At 41.6% G+C, this 20,188-nt stretch overlaps 1 protein-coding gene across 2 annotated transcripts in view; it reads right to left on the bottom strand.

Annotated features, from left to right (window-relative positions):
- LOC111147414 (zinc and ring finger 2) overlaps window positions 1–16,182 on the bottom strand; it is a 97,881-nt gene extending 81,699 nt beyond the window's left edge. Inside the window, exon 1 of one of the 2 annotated variants that reach the window (XM_022503420.1) lies at window positions 15,675–16,182. In XM_022503420.1, coding sequence (XP_022359128.1) covers window positions 15,675–16,146 — 472 coding nt within the window. In that variant the 5' untranslated portion in view covers window positions 16,147–16,182. The remainder of the gene's footprint in view (window positions 1–15,674) is intronic. The other variant, XM_022503421.1, reaches the window with a different exon arrangement.
- Between the last annotated feature and the right edge of the window lie 4,006 nt (window positions 16,183–20,188).

The raw sequence follows: 20,188 nt of genomic DNA, 5'->3' as shown, positions 1-20,188 counted from the left end.
TCTACCCCCCCAATGTGGAGCTTGAACTCATGGCTCTGATATCAAGAGTCCCATGCTCTACAGACTGAGCCAGCCAGGGACCCCGGAAAAAGAACTCCTAACTTTCTTTCAGATACAACAGCCAATACGGAACATTTCCTCTATTTTTTTCCAGTTTCGTATCATTTTTTTTCCTCTCATAATGATAACTCATTATGAAAGCAAAAATACGTCATTTTCCTTAAGCAATGAGGATACTGAAGAGTTTTCATGGTGTGATAGGCAGAATAATGGCCCTCCAAATAGGTCTACAGCCTATTCCCTGGAACCACGTTAGGTTACATGGTGAAGTCGAATTAAGGTTGCTAGTCACTGATCTTAAAATAGAGAGATTATCCTAGATTACCTGGGTAGGCCCAACTCAATCATAAGGGTCCTTAAAATGTGGAAGTGAGGCAGAAGAGTTAAAACCAAAGAGAGGTCAGTGTGAGAAAACTTGGGCCCATGTTGCCCCTCCCTGTGAACACAGAGGAAGCGATGCGGTTGGTCTCTGGATGCTAGAAATAGACATGGAAACAGGTACTCCCTCAGAACCTCCAGAAGCAGCCTATAAACACCTTGTTATCAGCCCCTTGAGACCCATCTTTGTACCTCTGACCTCCATAACTATACTACACTTGCCCTGTACTCTATTACAACATCCATAGGACTAATACTCACGGTGAAATGGGGGGGGGGGGGGGAAGAAACACTGATGTGATTCAGATTCATATAGCTAAAAGCCAAATTCCTTAACATCTCAGAGGCTTAGTTTTCTCATTTATAAAATGAAAATTAGGTTCTCTGTGTATTGCAAAGTGTTACCTGGTAATACAGAGTATCTAACTATGCTTTTATAAACTATAAAATATCTACAGATGTGAACTAGTAATATTATCACACAAGTTAACATTCATGCTGGGATATTAAGATAGAATTAATAAATATACGTATATAACTAAGAGTTCTATAAACAAGGCTTCATTGATATTTATTGAAACTATGTATTTCTGAGAGTTTTAGGCCAAAAAAATTAATATGTTTCTAAGAAATAACTTCAATGATTTTAAATAATCTCTATTTAAATTTTAAATAAGCTCTGTAAGAATAAGAAATTTTATTTTTTTTTTTTAAAGATTTTATTTATTTGGCAGACAGAGATCACAAGCAGGCAGAAGGCAGGCAGAGAGAGAGGAGAAGCAGGCTCCCTGATGAGCAGAGAGCCTGATGCGGGGCTCGATCCCAGGACCCTGAGATCATGACCTGAGCCGAAGGCAGAGGCCTTAACCCACTGAGCCACCCAGGTGCCCCAAGAATAAGAAATTTTAAATAAGCCCTATGCCCAACGTGGGGTTTGAACTCACAACCCCAAGATCAAGGGTCTCACTCTAGGGTGCCTGGGTGGCTCAGTCGGTTACAAGTCTGCTTTCAGCCCAGGTCATGATCCCAGGGTCCTGGGACAGAGCCCCACATCGGTCTCCCTGCTCCACGGGGAGTCTGCTTCTCCCTCTGCCCCCACCACCACACACACTCTCTGTCAAATTAAAAAAAAAACAAAACAAAACAAAACAAAACAAAAAAAACTTAAAAAAAAAAAAAAAAAAGTCACGCTCTACCTACTGAGCCAGCCAGGAGGCCCTTCAATGGTAAATTTTAAATATAAGAATTAAATCTTCTATTACATACTTCTATATTCCATGAAGAACACATCATACAGCAATTTATAAAGATATAAACATATAATAAGTCATTATAATAGAGAATTTAATATTTATAGAATTATGTCACTTGGGAGTTATGGTCAATTTTAAATCATCTTTAATAAAACAGAAGAGGAATGATCTGGATAAATACCATTCACAGAATTTTTTTTTAACTAGTTATTACCTTTGGACTTCTCACACCATACTTCAACAAATACTCTCTTCTTTTTCCCATTCTTCATTACTCTCAGAGTTCAAACGTTCCCCCAAAATGGAACAGACACAAATGGGGGCTTACATAATTTAAATCCCTTTGAAACTAGATCCAATATATCTGAAACAGCTAAAAATCACCTTAAAAAAATCTTGCCATTAATAAAGGTCTTTTTTTTTTTTTAAGATTTTACTTATTCATTTGAGAGAGAGAGACCACAAGCAAGGGGAGTGGCAGGCAGAGGCAGAGGGAGAAGCAGGCTCCCCTCTAAGCAGAGAGAGCCAGATGTGGGGCTCGATCCCATAACCCTGGGATCATGTGAGCCATAGGCAGACACTTGACTGAGCTACCCAGGTGCCCCAAAGGCCCTTTCTTCTTCATTTATAGGAAACAAAAGACTTTTACATAGCATTTTAATAATTTAAATTTGTAACTCTATACCATTGGAACTGACACAATAAATCTAATTCATAAAAATTTAATCTTTTAAGTCAATAACCTGGGGGAAAATATTTAAAACCTATAAACCAAAGACTAATCTGCAGAATATATAGTGAACTACAAATCAATATAAAATAGGTAACGTAACAAAAAAAAATGGACAAAGTCAATGAGTAGGGGATTCAAAAAAGAAATACACACAGCTAATAATAAACACATGAAAAGATGCTTATTTTCACTAGCAATCAGGAAATGCATATAAAAAAACTTCTGAAGATTTTATTTATTTGACAGAGAGAGAAATAGAGCAAGCAGAACAGCAGGCAGAGAGGGAGGGAGAAGCAGGCTCCTCACCAAGCAGGGAGCCCAATGCAGGGCTTGATCCCAGGACTCCAGGATCATGACCTGAGCTGAAGGCAGCTGCTTAACCAACTGAGCCACCCAGACACCCTGCAAATCAAACTTTTTCATCAAGTGAAATGCAGGAAAAGGTAACATCTAATAGCAGCTAAGTTATGGAAAATTTAGTATTGTCATATAATGGTGCAAAATAATTAGTAGTGCCTCTGGGGGGGATATCTATTAAAATCAGTAATCTATTCAATTTCCATTAAAAATTAAAGTATGTATACCATTCAACTAGAAAATTCTACTTCTAGATATGTTGTATAATAAACAATCTGTCTGGTCTTTGTTCCTGGGTTCCTGGCACAGAGCTTCTAAAACCCTTGGAATTTCCTGAGTGATAAGAATGTCTTCACTATTCATGAGCCCCCTGGGATCCCATGTGACTTTATGCTGCTAAGACAATTCAGAATAGAGGCTAGTCACCAGAAAGACCAAACCTCAGAGTAAAGGCTTGAGGGGTGATGAGCCAGGCCAACCTCTAGGGAGGAGAGGGAGTGAGTGACTGAGTCCAACCATACGGCCAGTTTTTAACCAACCATATCTATGTAATAAAACCCAAATAAAAAGTCTGGACACCTAGGCTTTGGGAATCTTTCTAATTCGTGAACACACTGTTGCATCAGGAGGGTGACACAGCCTGATTCCATAAGGAGAAGGCAGGAAAGCACGGTGTTCAGGATCCTCTCAGATCGCACACTATGTCTCTTCATTTGGCTGATCCTACTTTATATCCTTTATTAAAAACTATAATCCCAAGTGTACCATTTTCTTGAGTCCTATTTATTCTAGTGAATTATCAAACCTGAGAAGTCATGGGACCTCCCCTCCCACCCCCATTCCTCCAAATTCGTAGTCCTTTGATCAGTACAGGAGGCCTGGGAACCCCAAAATGTAGCTGAAGCTGAAATGAGGGCAGTCTTCTCAGGACACTGCCATTAAACCTGTGGAGTCTGACACTGATTCCAGATGTTTGGTGTCGTAATAGTACCTCCCTGAGAACAATCTGTACATATGCACATATTGATAAAGTTGTTTTTTTACAATACTGGAGAAGTGTAAACATCCCAAATGCTTACCAACATAAGAATGGTTAAATATATTACAGTACATGCATATTATGGAATAGTAAGTATGCAGCAGTTGAAGATTTACACTTTTATGTCCTCCCACATTAAAAAAAACTCCTAAACCCACTAACAAGAAAAAAAGCAGCTTTTAGAAGAATATAGTAGGACCATGTTCTTGTCAACAATAAGTCTTTATCACAAAATCTCATACAAATGAAACTTTTTCTCTGTAAGTATGTAAATCAATTTATCAAAAAGTTACAAGTACACATACCCAAAAAATGGTAGTAGTGACATCTGGGAGTGAATGAGATCACCACAGAAGGAGTGAAAGTGACTTTCATTTTATCTGAATTATTGAAATTTCACAGAAATGGATTCGTATTTCTTAGGCAATTAGGAAAAACAAGAGGACTTCCAGCTGAAGACAATTGCCTGAATACATTTATCAGCCTCCCCTCAGTTCAAACAGCTTATTAAAATCATTAAAAATGTATTTACTTAAAAGGAATTCAGCCTTTAAAAGGACAGAGGGGGAAAAAGGAATATTGTTAGACTACGGAAAGAAAATGAGTGGGAACTTTCATTGCAGAATCAGGAAAGCAGAAAAGCAAGCGCATTTACGCAGGCAAAAGAAGTGGCAGGCACGAGAAGAGTAAAAAGAGAAAGATTTACTGCGAAGTCTCTTTCCAGTTATCATCCCTGATTTCCAGCAACTAGGCAGCTGTTCCTCTCCCGGGCTGGAATTACACTGGAGGTTTGTTATTTGGAGAAAGAAAATGTCTGGACTTGGGGATAACAGGAATAAAGACAGAGGTACCTACTGATAATGAAAATGGAAATTAAAGTACCGCACTGAATGTTACCATTCCTGACTTTCTTCTCACTCTGCTCCTACAACTAAGTTATAAAATAGTACATCCTGGGGCGCCTGGGTGGCTCAGTGGGTTAAGCCTCTGCCTTCAGCTCATGTCATGATTCCCACATTAGGTTCTCTGCTCAGCAGGGAACCTGCTTCTCCCTCTCTCTCTGCCTGTCTCTCTGCCTACTTCTGCCTATCTGTGATTTCTCTGTCAAATAAATAAATAAATAAATAATCTTTAAAAAAAGTAGATCCTCCAGGCCAAAAAAAAAAGAGAGAGGGAGAAGCCACTCTAGAAAATATGACCATTCAAAAAAAAAAAAAAAGACAATAATTTAATTCCTAGGAATTTCTTAATTCCTAAGAAAAGAGGCCCAGACAGATAACTCTGCATACACAGACAGCTTCCAATGAAAATGAGTTGGGTTATCAGTCAACAATCACCAAACATCTGAAGAGAGAACCTAATTAAAGACTGAAGCCAAAGAGAAAAAAGCAACTGGGAGGGAACTGAGTGAGTAACTGGAAGGAGGAAATGAAGCATATGCATACACAACAGGTTATCATTAATATTCTTAGAAAAAGATACTGTACCCTCAATATAGAACAAAACGTATGAAAAAACTCACACAAAAAAGCTCTCAGAAGCTAAAAAGATTACAGAAATAAACAAAAGTCAAGTAAAGAGAAGGTAAAAGTTGGGGGGAAACCCCCCCATAAAAGGAACAAAAAACAAAGATATAAAAAAGAGAAAAAAAGATAAAGCAAAGGAACACTCTAAGTAGCCAACACTGAAATAAAGAGAGAAGAAAAAGGCAGAAGAAATAATCACAGAAATAATTCCCAAAAAACTATCCAAAATGATAGGTTAAGAGTTAGCAGAAAGGGCCTATCAAATACGCAATGCAGAATGGATGAACACAGACCCATCCCAAGATCTATAATATTGTTCTTCCACTTAATACTATCTGCATTATATTTCTATCATTTGCAACTGACAAGAAAATCTTAAGACTCTTTGACCACAATGCAATACTTCCAGGTTACAGTAAAAATAACAAGAGGGTAGCAAGAACAACAAACAATAAACTTACCAAAGATGTTAAAGCCACTTTCGTGTAACTCCTAGGTTACAGAAGAAAAAAAAAATCTAAGTGTAGTTAACAAAAACACTCAAGAGAGTTCTCTTACTTAATAATGAAAATACTAAGTATCAAAAGCTATGGGAAATGACTACATGTACCAAGGAATAATCATCGCCTTAATGCTTTTATCATTAAAAAAGAACAAATGAAAAATAAAATTAACTGGGCACCTGGGTGGCTCAGCGGGTTAAGCCTCTGCCTTCGGCTCAGGTCATGATCTCAGGGTCCTGGGATCGAGGTCCGCATCGGGCTCTCTGCTCAGCGGGGAGCCTGCTTTCTCCTCTCTCTCTCTATGCCTGCCTCTCTGCATACTTGTGATCTCTCTCTGTTTCAAATAAATAAATAAAATATTTAAAAAATAGGGCACCTGGGTGGCTCAGTTGGTTAAAGCCTCTGCCTTCAGCTCAGGTCGTGATCTCAGGGTCCTGGGATCAAGGCCCACGTCAGGCTCTCTGCTCAGCAGGGAGCCTGCTTCCTCCTCTCTCCCTCTCTGCCTACCTCTCTGCCTACTTGTGATCTCTTTCTGTCAAATAAATAAATAAATAAATCTTTTAAAAAAATTTAATAAATAAATAAATAAATAAATAAAATTAACCAAGAAGCTAAGAGACAGGCCCCTCTTGCTGGCTCAGTCAATACAGCATGCAACTCGACTTCAAGGCTGTGAGTTCAAGGCCCCCATTAAGTGTAGTGCTTACTTAAAAAAAAAAGAAAGAAAGGAAAACTAGAAGGGCACAATTAACTTTACAAAATGAGAAAGAAAAAAAGAGGTAAGGGCAGTACTAATAAAAAAAAAATCAGGGACGCCTGGGTGGCTCAGTGGGTTAAGCCGCTGCCTTCGGCTCAGGTCATGATCCCAGCGTCCTGGGATCGAGTCCCGCATCGGGCTCCTTGTTCTGTGGGGAGCCTGCTTCTCCCTCTGCCTCTGCCTGCCACTCTGTCTGCCTGTGTTCGTTCTCTCCCTCTCTCTCTCTGACAAATAAATAAATAAAATCTTAAAAAAAAAAAAATCAATAAAAGTGGTAAAATTTATCATTTAAATCAAAAGCTGGCTCTCTGAATTACATGTAATAACTCATCATGTATATTATATGATTTCTTTGTTCTATTTTTCTCAGCTCATATGTATACAAATAGTAGAAATTTATAAATAATCACAGGCTAATCACAATTTCAACAAAAATTAGGCATACAGATGGCCAGAATTTATTAAATTCAAATGATGGAATATACTTATTTTTTGATACACTAAATTTACTGTAAAAAAAAAAAAAAAGAGCACTGAATAGAATAATGACTGATGGATATAACTCAAAATGAATCTACCAACCTGCCCTTTAGGTATTTAAAACCTCACTAGAGGTTTCTCTCACGGGGAGAAAAAAAATGAGATACTTCTGAAATTATACTCTGCTAGAAGTTTCCATTTCCAAAGGGCAATTCAGCAATAAAGATCCAAAGCCTTGAACAAACGCAGCTCTTGGTTCTAACAATCCCACACCTCTGATAAATTTTTAAGAACAGGAGAAACGTAAACACACGCATGCCAGGATTTTGACGGCACTTAGTATGTAACAGCACCCAACTGCAAATAAACCGTGTAAACTCCGCCTCCCCTTTCACTCTCACTCACTCCCTTCAACAGTTCATCCAGTTGGCTCCATCTTCTAAGAACGGGATACATCCAGAGTCTGGCCACTCCTCACCACCTCCAGTGCCACCACCCTGGTAAGCCACTGTTACCTTTTGCCCTGATTTTTAACTCTTTTCTTGGCTCTTGACCTCTAGTGCCCACTCTCGAACTGTGGCCAGAGTATCCTTTAAAAGCCCAGTGCAGTTATGTTCATCTTCTGCTCAAAAGCTCTCAAGCATTGGGATGCCTAGCTGGCTCAGTCTGTAAAGCGTCTGCCTTCGGCTCAGGTCTTGATCCCAGTGTCCTGGGATCCAGTGCCACACTGGCTCCTTGCTCAGCGGGCAGCCTGTTTGTGCCTCTGCCTGAGGCTCCTCCCACTTGTGCTCTCACTCACACTCTGACAAAGAAATAAAATCTTTTTTTTTTTTTTTAAAGATTTTTATTTGACAGACAGAGATCACAAGTAGGCAGAGAGGCAGGCAGAGAGAGAGGAGGAAACAGGCTTCCTGCTGAGCAGAGAGCCCAAAACGGGGCTTGATCCTAGGATCCCGGGATCATGACCTGAGCTGAAGGTAGAGGCTTTAACCCACTAAGCCACCCAGGTGCCCCAAAGAAATAAAATCTTAAGGAAAAAAACAAACACTCTCAAATGCCTCTCCATCTCTCTCTAAAACAAAAAAGTCAGAAAACCAGTCAGTGGTTACAGTAAGTTTTCTGATTCTGCCCCATCCCACTCTTCTCTGCTCTCATCTACCACCCTCTGTACTCCAACAACGCTGGTTTCACAGCTGTTCGGGTTTCACAACTTCGCACCCCAACGTGGCAGGTGCATTCATTCCTCTGGGCCTTTCTAGTTACTGTTTCTTCTGCCTGGGTATGCTTTTCCTTTAGAGATCCCTCACATCTTCCCCCCTTCCCTCTGCTTGAATGTCAACTTTGTCAATGAGGTTATCTCCGAAAAATTAACATAGGGACAAAGTCTCCACCCCACAATGTCTACCCACCTTTCCACTCCATTTTTCCCATCACATTCAACACCCTTTGACACACTGTTTTTACTTTTTTACTGTCTCCCTCAAGTAGAACAGAAGGTCCATGAAAGCAGGGATAGGTGTTTTACTTCTTCATTTCTGTATCCTTAGGATGGTGCATGGCAAAGTGGGTCCTCATTAAATATTTACTGAGTGAATTTTGGAACACTGAGCAGCCATCAAAACCATGTTATAAAAAAATTCAATGTCACAAAAGAAACTAATGAAGTGAAAAGAGCAAGTCATCAAAAAATATCTAACCCATGATCAAAGAACTCAAGAGAGTTTAGACAGTATTTTTAACTGCATGTTAACAAAATCACTTCATAATTTGTGGGATTCAGCTAAAGCAGTTCTCAGAGGGAAATCTCTAGCTTTAAAATTTTATATTAGAACATCAATCACAAAAGTTTAAAATGAAAAGAAGATATATAGGATAAATATTCCAAATTTTGTATCTAAGACATATATATGAAAAAGTAGACATCAACATTTGATTCTGGTTATTTCTGGCAGTAAGTTTACAAGTGATTTGCAATTTCTTGTGTTTTTCAGTATTTTCTGCATTTTAGTTTTCTCTCATGAACATGTATTATTTTTATGATTAAAAAACACTTCCATCACTTTTCCTTGGGTTTGATTCTAATCACTATCTCCTACTCTGCTTGTCTCTTAAAATTCTTGCTCCCCAGATTCCATGCTTGCTCCCCGGGTCAATTTATATTCATCCCTTAGTAATCTTATCCATTTTTTGTCTTCACTTAGAATTTGCTAACTATTTCTCAAGTTTTGTAATGCCCTAATAAATTACTGATGTATATTTCCAACTGCTTAAAGGATACTTCTACATGGAAACCCTGAAGCCATTCAAAATTTAAGAGGCCTGCAAGAACTCATTTTCTAAAATTTTTTTCTTTCCTTTTTTATTTTTTAGATTGGTTAATGACATCACTATGCACCCAGGTTCTCAATCCCATCAGTTTTACCTAAGAAATCTCACTGAAACCTAACTTTTCCTCTCCTCCACCAAAGCTGTAATTTCAATTTAGGCATCTTCCACCAATTATAGTCTAAGAGAGTTCTTATCTTCCTGCTCTCTCCCCACTCCTAAGAAGCAGGGTTTTTTTGTTGTTGTTTTGTTTGTTTTTTTAAGATTTTATTTATTTATTTGACAGACAGAGATCACAAGTAGGCAGAGAGGCAGGCAGAGAGAGAGGAGGAGGCAGGATCCCCGCGGAGCAGAGCCTGATGCGGGGCTCGATCCCAGAACCCTGGGATCATGACCTGAGCCGAAGGCAGAGGCTTTAACCCACTGAGCCACCCAGGCGCCCCCTAAGAAGCAGTTTAATCATGAGTAGCAGTACACTAACAGTGTCCAGGCCAAGCAATGCACTCACTGCTCAGGAAGGTTGCCATCCGTATTAACTATGACCATAGTGGTGCCTACTTTAAAACTTGGTTAAGGAAAACAAAGGTACAGCACTATAAAATCTTTCAACAAATGGTCCAAACACACTTTTCTAGTTTCATGTTCTCATCGTCCTCCTTACACCCTATAATCCAGAACCTTTAACTTTTCAATATACCCTATCAAAAGCCAAGGCTTCTGTGGCTTCTTCCTTAGTCTGGAATGTTCCCTGCCCCCCACCCCAAAAACACACAGGACTGCTAAATCCTTGCAGTTCAAATGTTACCTGCCTCTATGAAGTATTCCTTACCTAAGAAAAGGATACCTTACAAAGCATTTTGTAACAACAGTCCTATTACAGCACTTGTTACAATGTATAATCATCTCAAATTCAATTGAGATCTGAGCAAGTACAGGAGAAACCTTGTTTGTACTCCTGAAAACTACAATGCCGGCCCCTTAAAAAAATAAATTCATGTTCACTGAAGCAACATTTACCACATACATTATTACAACTTTTCTAAAGTAGATAAAAAATGAATTTAAAAATAGTTAGAACAGTTGTATGTTTGACTCGTCAACATAAGTCTGTAATCAACAGTGGATGGACTTTCGGATGGCCACACATGATCCCCGCCTTCTGACATTTACACCTGTCATTCCCTCTCCTTGAGTCTAGCAGGACCTGTGAGTTGCTTCCAACCAGGGGAAGAAGCAAAGCAGTGGTCTTTATGTGATCACATCTCCATAATGTAGCACCAGCTTACCTCGCTGGGTTGTCTCCTTCGCTGCCTTTGAAGCGGCAAGATGTCATGGGCTTAGCAAATACAAGGAAATGAATTCTGCCAACTTGAGGCAGCTTGAAAATAGACCGTTCCCCAGCTAACTCTCTAAGTAACAACCCAGTCCTGGCATACCTTTGTTGCAGTCTTGCAGACCCACGCTAAACGGAACCCAGACTCACCTATAGAAACTGAGATAACAGATATGTGTTGTTTTGGACAGTAAAATGTATAAGAATTTGTTAATAAGGAAAATAGAAAACTTATTATCAAAACTTACGGTTTTCTGAACCCTTCGCTGTTTATACAAAAGACACGTTTTCTCCAATTTCTAAACACTTAAACAAGAGTAGAACAAACCTAATTCATTAGTTAATACCAGTTAAGTAAATGCACAATTAAGACATCTGGGGCACGTGGGTGGCTCAGTTGTTAAGCATCCGCCTTCGGCTCACGTCAAGATCCCGGGGTCCTGGGATCAAGCCCCTCACTGGGCTCCCTGCTCAGCGGGAAGCCTGCTTCTCCCTCTCCCATTCCCCCTGCTTGTGTTCTCTCTCTGTGTCAAATAAATAAAATCTTAAAACAAAATTTTTTTTAAGTACTTTGCTATATAAAACTGTCCCTATACTTTTTTAAAACCCATTTGCTAGTATACTCAATCATGCACATATCTGGTATATGCAGTTAAGTATAACGTTAAGGCAATTCTCCCTATAAACACAGAATAATCAGTATTTTAAAAGCTTGTACCCAATTAACTTTATTGGTAACCAAAAAACAAGAACGAACCAGTAAGTAACCAGTAAGTGGTTACTGGTTACCAGGCAAAGCAATCAAACTGGAGGGGGCTGGGGACAGGCTGGAGGCACTATCCTTAGTACAAGGACCGGCTTTGCAACTATCAAGTACTCAGGTAAGGCACCTTTCATATCAGACGATGCCCAGTGCAACACAAACCACTCCTTCCTCCAGCCCACCTTCTACCCTGCAGACAAGAGAACTTTCAGGAGAAAAAAATAATAAAAGAAAGCTGGAGATGAAAAAGCAGAAAAAAAGAATTTTCAAAATAGTCCCAAAGCAAACTTCCAGGACAGAGCCCACACTTCAGCATAACAAAGCATACAACACCAGGTATCTCCTACAGTGTTTAAAGATATGTGGGATTACAATTGAGAAACATGAACCACCAGAGTTGTTCTTTTGGGCAGTGACCACAAGGTTGGTAATTAGAAGTGTAATTTTTCTTAGGAAGAAGGAGGTATTTCTCTTCTGCCACACTACATAAAGGTTTTCAAATGAATAAAAGAAAATTCAGAAATAGGAAGTAGATTAATCACAGTATCCCAAATTCAAATATTTTGGCACCAGATACTGGTAAGAAGTGAATGACGGAGAATGATTCATTAACAATTAATGGAGATAATTCACTACCTTAAAAACCTGCATCTTTCTGGACGATTAAGAGAAATCTGTCTAGAAATACAGACTTCATTTAACATATTCCGTTTTAAGAGATAACCCACACTCCTTCAACATAAGGAAGATGTTTCCTAAGTAACAGAAGGCGCATGAATTAGAGTCAGACTACTGAAACACTCAAGGTGACAACAGACCCTAACAGACTCAAGCCAATTAGGAGAAGACAGAAACAACTGAGTACCACCAGTTAACTGTCTAGATAATTCATTTTACACTTTCACTTCTAGACTCATGCATGGTTATGAAGCCCACATGCTACCTCTAGAAATAATCTCCATTCACTTGTATGTCTTTATAGTCCAATTTACCTTCCCTACCCTTGCTGGATCATTAAAGACTATCCTACCACCCATAACAACTGATTTTATGAACATTAACAACTTGAGAGTGGAAAAAATGTAGACCTAAAATAAAGCCAAAAAAATCCTAAAATACCACCAAGGCTTTTAAATATTAGCCTATATGTCACTAAAGGCCTGTTTTAAAACAAAGGTGATAGACAAGAGAAGGCTTTTGTCCACTTTAGTACTTCTAGACTTAGCAGTCCAAAAGAAATAGCAAAAATAAGAAAAACTGTTCAGTTCTAGGAAATGCTAGGATATTTCTTACAATGAATTTCTGTACACTAAAATATCAGAGAACTAAGATTGTATACTTACTCAAAAATACTTACTCAAAACATAAAACCGACACAGAAAATCTGACTCAATTTGTAATTCATTATGATGAAACTACTAACAATTCAATTTGCTGGACTACTATTTTAAAAAAGAAAGAGTAGTATACTGTTTAGGTTTTCTGTAAGTTACATGACAGCCCAAAAGAGAAAAACAATTTTGCATCTTATTAGTACCATATTTTCTTATTACAAAATGACAAAGATATCAATTAAGTTTTACGAAATTACAGCAAAACTTCCCACTAATTTGAAATAATTTTTCTCAATTTTCAGAGGGAATTACTTTACATATGCCCAAACATTTATACAATTTGTAACTGAATAAACACATTAATACTATAAGACATACTAAAATTAAGTCAATGTGAAGTATAATCAAGTCTAACTTTTTACAGTAAGATTCATTATCTGAAAATAAATATAAAATAAGACTCATCATCTGGCTTCCTAAATCTCAGGATGAGGAGAAATATGCTTCTATTAAGTTTCCCTGATAAACCTACCCATTGAAATAGAAGTAAAAAAAAATAGAAGTAAAGCAAATGCCAATAGAAAGATGTTTTCACACAGTTTATTCCATATCCCTATATCAACTAGGACTTAAGGTATTGACGTACTGATTTGAGTTCCTATCATGTAATGGGAACAAGTAATTTCTCTGATCCCCTTCCACACTCTCGCAACTGGAGTTCCTCAGCTGAAACACTAAACACAGATTGACTGTTTTCTCGTATTTCAGAAGGACGTTACAAAACTAGAATCATTCTAAGAGCACGGGAGAAAAAAGCTAATTAGCTGTCATACAAGAGATGACTTAGGACATTAGGGCTCTATTCTCTGCAGAGACCTGATTAAGAAAGGCTCCACAACTTCCACAGTTATCACTGTGCTATTAGGCCCCAATCATCCTAACCCTGAAAGTACAAAAAGAACTAAGCGCACAAAACTAGGAACTTAAATAAGGAAAAAGATAAATTTGCTCTACTTCTACTTTTACAAACCAGGTCTTTGTCATTTGCTAATTTACTATGAATTAAAATCCTAAGTGTCAAATATTTGCCGCCTGCTCTGAATGGAAGGTATTTATTTTCAGAAAATAAACCCATACAGATAAACTAACTCTTTGTTAAAGGAAATTATCAGCCCTTTAAGCAAGCAGTATATTGTAGTAAGATACTAACTTCACAAGCTTTTTCTCATTCCTTTAGCAAGCTTTTATAAACATCTTTTGATCATAACCGCTAAATGCAAATTTTCACTTTAAAAAGATATTTTAAAAAACCAGCTTATCCTTTATAAATTAACTAAGCTCCCATTCTCAAGAAACTGTCTTTTGTCATTCCTCAGTTTAGTGACTACGCCTGTGTTAAGATCAAAATAATCTTCAACTGTGTTAATTATGATTCAATCACAGTAAGGACAGCACTAGTTCTTTTTCTCAAAAACAGACGTTTTTTTTTTTTTAATGGCCCAACTTTAGAAAATATCAGTATTTTTCTTTACGCAGCAAAATTATAACAATTGGAATAAAGTAGTTCATAGTTGTTCTATACTGAATGTGCAAAGCAACATTAAAAACATGAACTAAACATGACATTCCCATTTTCAATATGCTAACATAAATACTGATACTACAGAGAACATCAGAACAGATAAATTAACATTACTGAACATTCCACTTCACCAACTCAATTTCTCACATATATAAACATATAAAAAAAGGGCCACAAAAATGGAGGGAACCATTTCCTCACTGTTCCAGCTGTGCTCACTTGTGAATTTATGTAATACAATAAAGCAGTGATACGGGGATGTTTTTCTTCTATAGTCAGCCTATCTAACCAGATAAAACTTCCAATGTCTTCTCCTGTACTGGGAAGGGAGAACTGTTTTGATTCGTTTAGGGTATTAACCGTTTGAGGCAAAGTAAATCAGTCCTGGACGTTAACTGAAGAGGCCAAATTCCGTTTCCTCAGATCAAGTGCACCCTTCCTGTTTCTACATCAAAGCACATCATTTTGCTATTAAAAATTTCCATTTATCACAAGTGACTTTTCCTGAACTCGTAGTCAACACTGCTTTTCAAAAGTACCTATGCTTCTGGCAGTTTCCCTAATTAGCGTCTCTTTAAGACACTGCTTTCAATTTTTAAAATGCCCTGTCCAAATTAAGCGGGGCTCATATTAACCCTTATCTAAAGTAGCAGTTCACTGGGGTCAAAATTACATTTTCCATCACACATTCAACCAATTAAACGCTATGCAGTAGGTGGGGCTATTTACATAGACTTAAGGATTACAGCTTTACTGTAACAGTCCAAAGGAGGTAACTTCCTCCTTTTTCAAATACTCTTATGTTCTTTGAGACCCTCTGACCTCCTGGCCTTTAAAAATGCTCACCGCCTGGGTCCCCAGTTAGAACGTTTGGCCACCAGTCTTCTCCTGACTTCCTGATACTGAAAGCTACCACCACGAGGGCTGTTGCATCGGTTTGTTTGAAAAACAATCTTTGCTCCGTCGACCCCAAGGGGAAAAGCAAGGGCTTCTTCCACTGGGCAGCCACTTTGAGGCGGGGGAAGGCGGGGCGGGGGGTTACACCCGTTGTCTAAAGAAAGCAAAGCCCGTGGAGCAGCGGGAGCGGCTCCGCCGGGGTTAAGCGGCGATTTTCCTCCCACAGGGGTGAGCCGGTCGCGCAGCGCGGCAAAGCCGCGGCATTCAGGCTGAAGGAGAAGAGAAAGGTAAACCCCGGCGCGGCCGCGGCCCACGTGCCGCCCGCGAGAGGCCCGGGAGGGGAGGGAGCCGTACCTCCAAACATGTGCGGCGAGAGATGAGCTGGTAAGGAGCCGATCACCAGACGCGGCCCGCCGGGGCCCCCGCTCGCCGGCCGGTCTCTGCCGCCGCCGCCGCCGTCCTCGGGGCTACTGTGTACCGAGTCCTGCGAGCCGTACGGGCCGCTGCTGCTGTTGGGGATGCTGAAGGAGGACTGCGCCGCTCGGGCCGCCGACGCCACGCTCCCCACGGCCCCGCCGAGGGAGCGACTGCGCGGGGCCGCTGAGGCCGCCGCGGCACCGCCCGAACCGCTGGGCTGGTGCGCGCCGGGCACCTGAGCCGGAAACCTCCCGGCAGCCGCGGCCCGCGCCCCGCTGCTGCTGCCGCCGCCGCCGCCGCCGCCAACGGTCCCATTGGTGCCTCCGCTGCTGCTGGAAGGTAGATCCGAGCCCGAATAGGCGCGGGTGCGGCCGTTAGCAGCGGCCGGGCCGCTCTGCTTGGCGCCCATGGCCGCCCTGCCCCGGGCCGGGGCCGCGCGCGGCGCCCCGAGCGCCGGGAGGGCGGGAGCGAGCGCAGGAGCGAGCGGGCAGGGCCAAGGCGCCGCGGCCGGCGCAAGAAGAAGCCCGCACGTCCAGGGCCGCCGCCCCGCGCCCCGAAGGGCGGTCAGCGCCCGGGGCGCTCTTTGTGTTCGGGGGCGGCGGGCGAGACCGGCGGCCTGCGGGAGGTCTCGGGAAACGAGGAGAGGCAGAGAGGAAGGAGGTCGGGCTGCGGCGGACGCAGCTCGCTAGCTCTGGCGGGAGGGGCGGCTCAGGTGGCTGTGCGGCTGCCGCTGGTTTCGGTTCTGGTGCGCCGCGACGGGTCCCTGCCGCTCTCTGCTGCCGTCGCCGCTCTCTGCGCCCCGGGCCTCGGTACCGCCTCCTCCCGGGCGGCCGCAGCTACCGCCGCCATCCTCCGGCTCTCACGGCAGCTCGCGGGTGAGTGGGAGGCGCCCGCCCAGACTCCGCCGGGGCCACCTTCCCTCCTCCCCCAGCCACCCAGCTGTTATTAACCGAGAAAGAGGAAAAACGGGTGGCGCGTGAGGGGAGGATGGAAGAGGAGAGGGAGGGGCGGCGCGCGCTTCCCGGCAACCGTCGCCGCACTCCCCCCTCCGAAGGGGGGAGGTTCTGGGCCACGAAGGTGGGGGTGCCCAGTGGGGGAGGAGGCTCCCCGGCCCTCGCACCGGAAGGCCGAGGAGCAGCGCGACTCCAAAGTGCACCCGGACTCGGGTGTTTGGGTCGCAGGCGGTGGCCCCACCCCCGCCCCCTCGCACCGCCCCGCGGATTGGCTTCCGCCGGCTGGGCCCCGCCTCTCCCGGCCGCGGCCTTCCCGCCCCGGCCCCGCCTCGCCAAGGTACAGCGGTGTGGTAGGTGCCGCCACCCGTGGACCCGGTGATGGACAGGTCCTCGGCCCCGCCCCCTCCCCCAGGGCGCGCCCCCTCCTTCACGGCGGCCCTAAGCCGATTGGAGGGACGGAGCCCCTCGGGGCGCCAACCAAAAGGCGGCCCCTCCTCTCGCACGTGGCCTCGGGACCCTGGGTTAGACCGTGTCTCCAAACTTCTCGTTTTCCCTGCTGGGGCTGAGAATGGCTGTGTCCTGGGTCCTGGCCCTCCAGTTGGGTGGGTGTTAACCTGCTGGTTGGTGTTACTCGGGGTGTGTTTTTTAAATAAAACAGAAGCTCAGCAATCTTGATGATAAAAGACTTACGAAACGCGGAAACATAAATAACAAAGAATGCAGACGTCAACTCGATCTTAAACTTACCCGGTAAAACTGACCGTGGAGGAAGCGCAGTTGGAAGAACTAAAGATAATGCAGCCTGACCTTCAGTTGTAAGGCAAAAAGCGTGGGGGCAGAGAAATCTGCACCTGATTTAGGAGATCTGGGGTCTCGGTCTGGGATGGATCAGAACTAAATCACGATGCAATGTGCAAACTTTACCTTTCTGGATTTTAATTTCCTGACCTAGGGCACCGACAGCTTTCAAATCCTGTAATTTCTCTAGGGGCACCTGGCTGGCTCAGTTGAGCCTGAGACTCGATCTCTGGGTTGGTGAGTTCAAGCCCCACTTGGGTGTAGAGATTACTTAAATAAATAATAAAAATAATAAAATCCTGTAATTTCTCTAAAATTGAATGTAGCAAAATTCTCCTCGGTTCGTTTCTAAGTGTGATACAGTATCTTGGTGTCAGAGCATGGTCTGGATATACATTGTGAAAGTTCCTGAAGTGTCCGCTATGTGAAAATAATAGCAACTGGTATTTTTGTACGAACTCCAAAAATAAATATCATCTTTTTTCCACATTTGTAATGTCATTTATGTAATGATTTTCATCATTCAAGTATGAGAATTAAATTTTCAAACAAAAGTAAAGAATATATGTATAGATATAGATGTATTGTGTGTATATATAAAACATCTCAGAATGTATATGTATGCATATGTTTATCAGTGGATTAGTGTGTGCATATATATACATATATATATATATATATAAATGGAAAAACAAATCTACTCAATGCAAATCTAAAAATTCTTTCATCCTGTGTATGGGCTTACTGAAACCATTGGTCACTTGATAAGCAGAGAAAAATTTAAAAGGTTAAAGTGGTAACCAGAATGACAAGTTCTCATTCAGGAAGGTATTTAGTGATTTGATCTGATTTAACTTTTATTGAATGAGGCCTTCGGTGTAAAACTCTGGTTCGGCAGGAATATAGAAAAGTAACACACTATTATTTTAAAAAAAGGAATAACGGACTTTTGCAAGTCTCTGATTAGCTAACAATTGGTAAGTTAAAGGATTTCACAGTCCTCATTAGATACGAATTTTAAAAGTCTAGGTTACTATAATATGGAGCAAATGCCATTCAGTAGTTAAAGCTATTAAATGAAAAGATTAATGATAAAAACTGTATGGCTCTTAGTCATCTTCAGATTTAATTATATTTTGCTTCATCACATCCAAACTTAGTTCTATTTTTAAATCATTTTTACTCGGATGGTAATTACACCTTAAAGCACTCAACATTTATTCCTAACTAGGAAAAAGAAATCCCCTGATAGCACCAGGCTTCTAACATTCACATCATCCACAACAGCTGGAATTTTACGTATGTCTGAACAATTGTTTGATTTATGTCCCTTCCTCACCAGACTAAATTCCCTGAGAGCATGGAAGGCGTGTGTCTTGTTTTAGTTTTAGTTTTTGTTTTTGTTTTTTGCTCACCATTGGCAGTGCTTGGCACACAGTAGCCTCTAGGTTAAGTATTTGTTGAATAAATGAGTGGCCAGAAAGTCATTTACAGGCTGAATGTTGGACATAGGAGAATAGAAATTGAAGCTGATTATGAAGCTCATAAAATATGTGTTTTGTGTTACTTGGTGCCAGGCGAAGCATTAGTCAAGACAAGCTAAGCTACACAGTGGAATCCAACTGCTAAACTTGAGGGCCATGATGCTGGGAAAGCCTGTTGTGAGCTCACCTGGTCTGCTCTCTCATCTCCCTTCAGACGGTTCCCCATCTGGGTGGCAATCTTGGGTTTCTCTTCAAGTGGTGGCTCAGGGATCCAGGCTCTTATGCAGTGGCTAAGCAGGCTCCCAGACTGCTCACAGAGCCCTTCTCTAAATCCAGTGTACCTGGCTGGCCAAAGCAAAAGGGCAGACATTAAGAGAAGTTTCAGCCAAGTGTGGAAAGGTTTGCATCCCTTCTCCCCAGTATCCATGCTGGCAGAAATCGGTCACATGTTCTAACTCAACTGGAAAGGGGTCAGGAAATGCGGTCTTATGTGTGTACCCAGGGGGAAAAAAGGAAATATTTTGTCAAGCACATAGCAAGCATATCTTTGCTACACACAAGAACAGTTGCCTGTCAGATATCTAAGCTAGATATTAAATCTTAATGAAACGTTATACAATAAAAGTTAAGTTAGATGAAAAATTTCTAGTGATAGTTACTATTATTAAGCCATCAAAATGTGGTAAAGAAAAACAAATTTTTTGTGTGCATGCAGATCAGCTAAATTCTATCTACTTTAAATTGTGTTTCTAGAAATACCATCTAACAGAACTCTTAATTTAGCCATGTAGATCAGCAATCCTCAAAGAACAGGCTCCAGATTAACAGTATCTGCATTGCCTGGGATCTTGTCAGAAAGACAGATTATGGGGCGCCTGGATGGCCCAGTGGGTTAAGCCTCTGCCTTTAGCTCGGGTCCTGATCTCAGGGTCTTGGGATGGAGCCCTGCATTGGGCTCTCTGCTCGGCAGGGAGCCAACTTCCCCCTCTCTCTCTGCCTGCCTCTCTGCCTACTTGTGATCCCTCTCTCTGTCAAATAAAATCTTAAAAAAAAAAAAGAAAGAAAGATTATCAGACCCCCACCCCAGACCTACTGAATCAAAAAGTGCTTGAATAAGCCCCCTACAAGGTTCTGATGCCCACTAATGTTTGAAAAACACTGATCTAGATAATCACTGGTTAGATAAAAAAAGAATACCATATTAAGATGTGATCAT

Source organism: Enhydra lutris, unplaced genomic scaffold, assembly GCF_002288905.1.
Source record: "Enhydra lutris kenyoni isolate GAN:26980312 unplaced genomic scaffold, ASM228890v2 scaffoldscaffold16, whole genome shotgun sequence".
Taxonomy (NCBI): Eukaryota; Metazoa; Chordata; class Mammalia; order Carnivora; family Mustelidae; genus Enhydra; species Enhydra lutris.
This window is presented reverse-complemented; position numbering and strand designations above follow the sequence as displayed.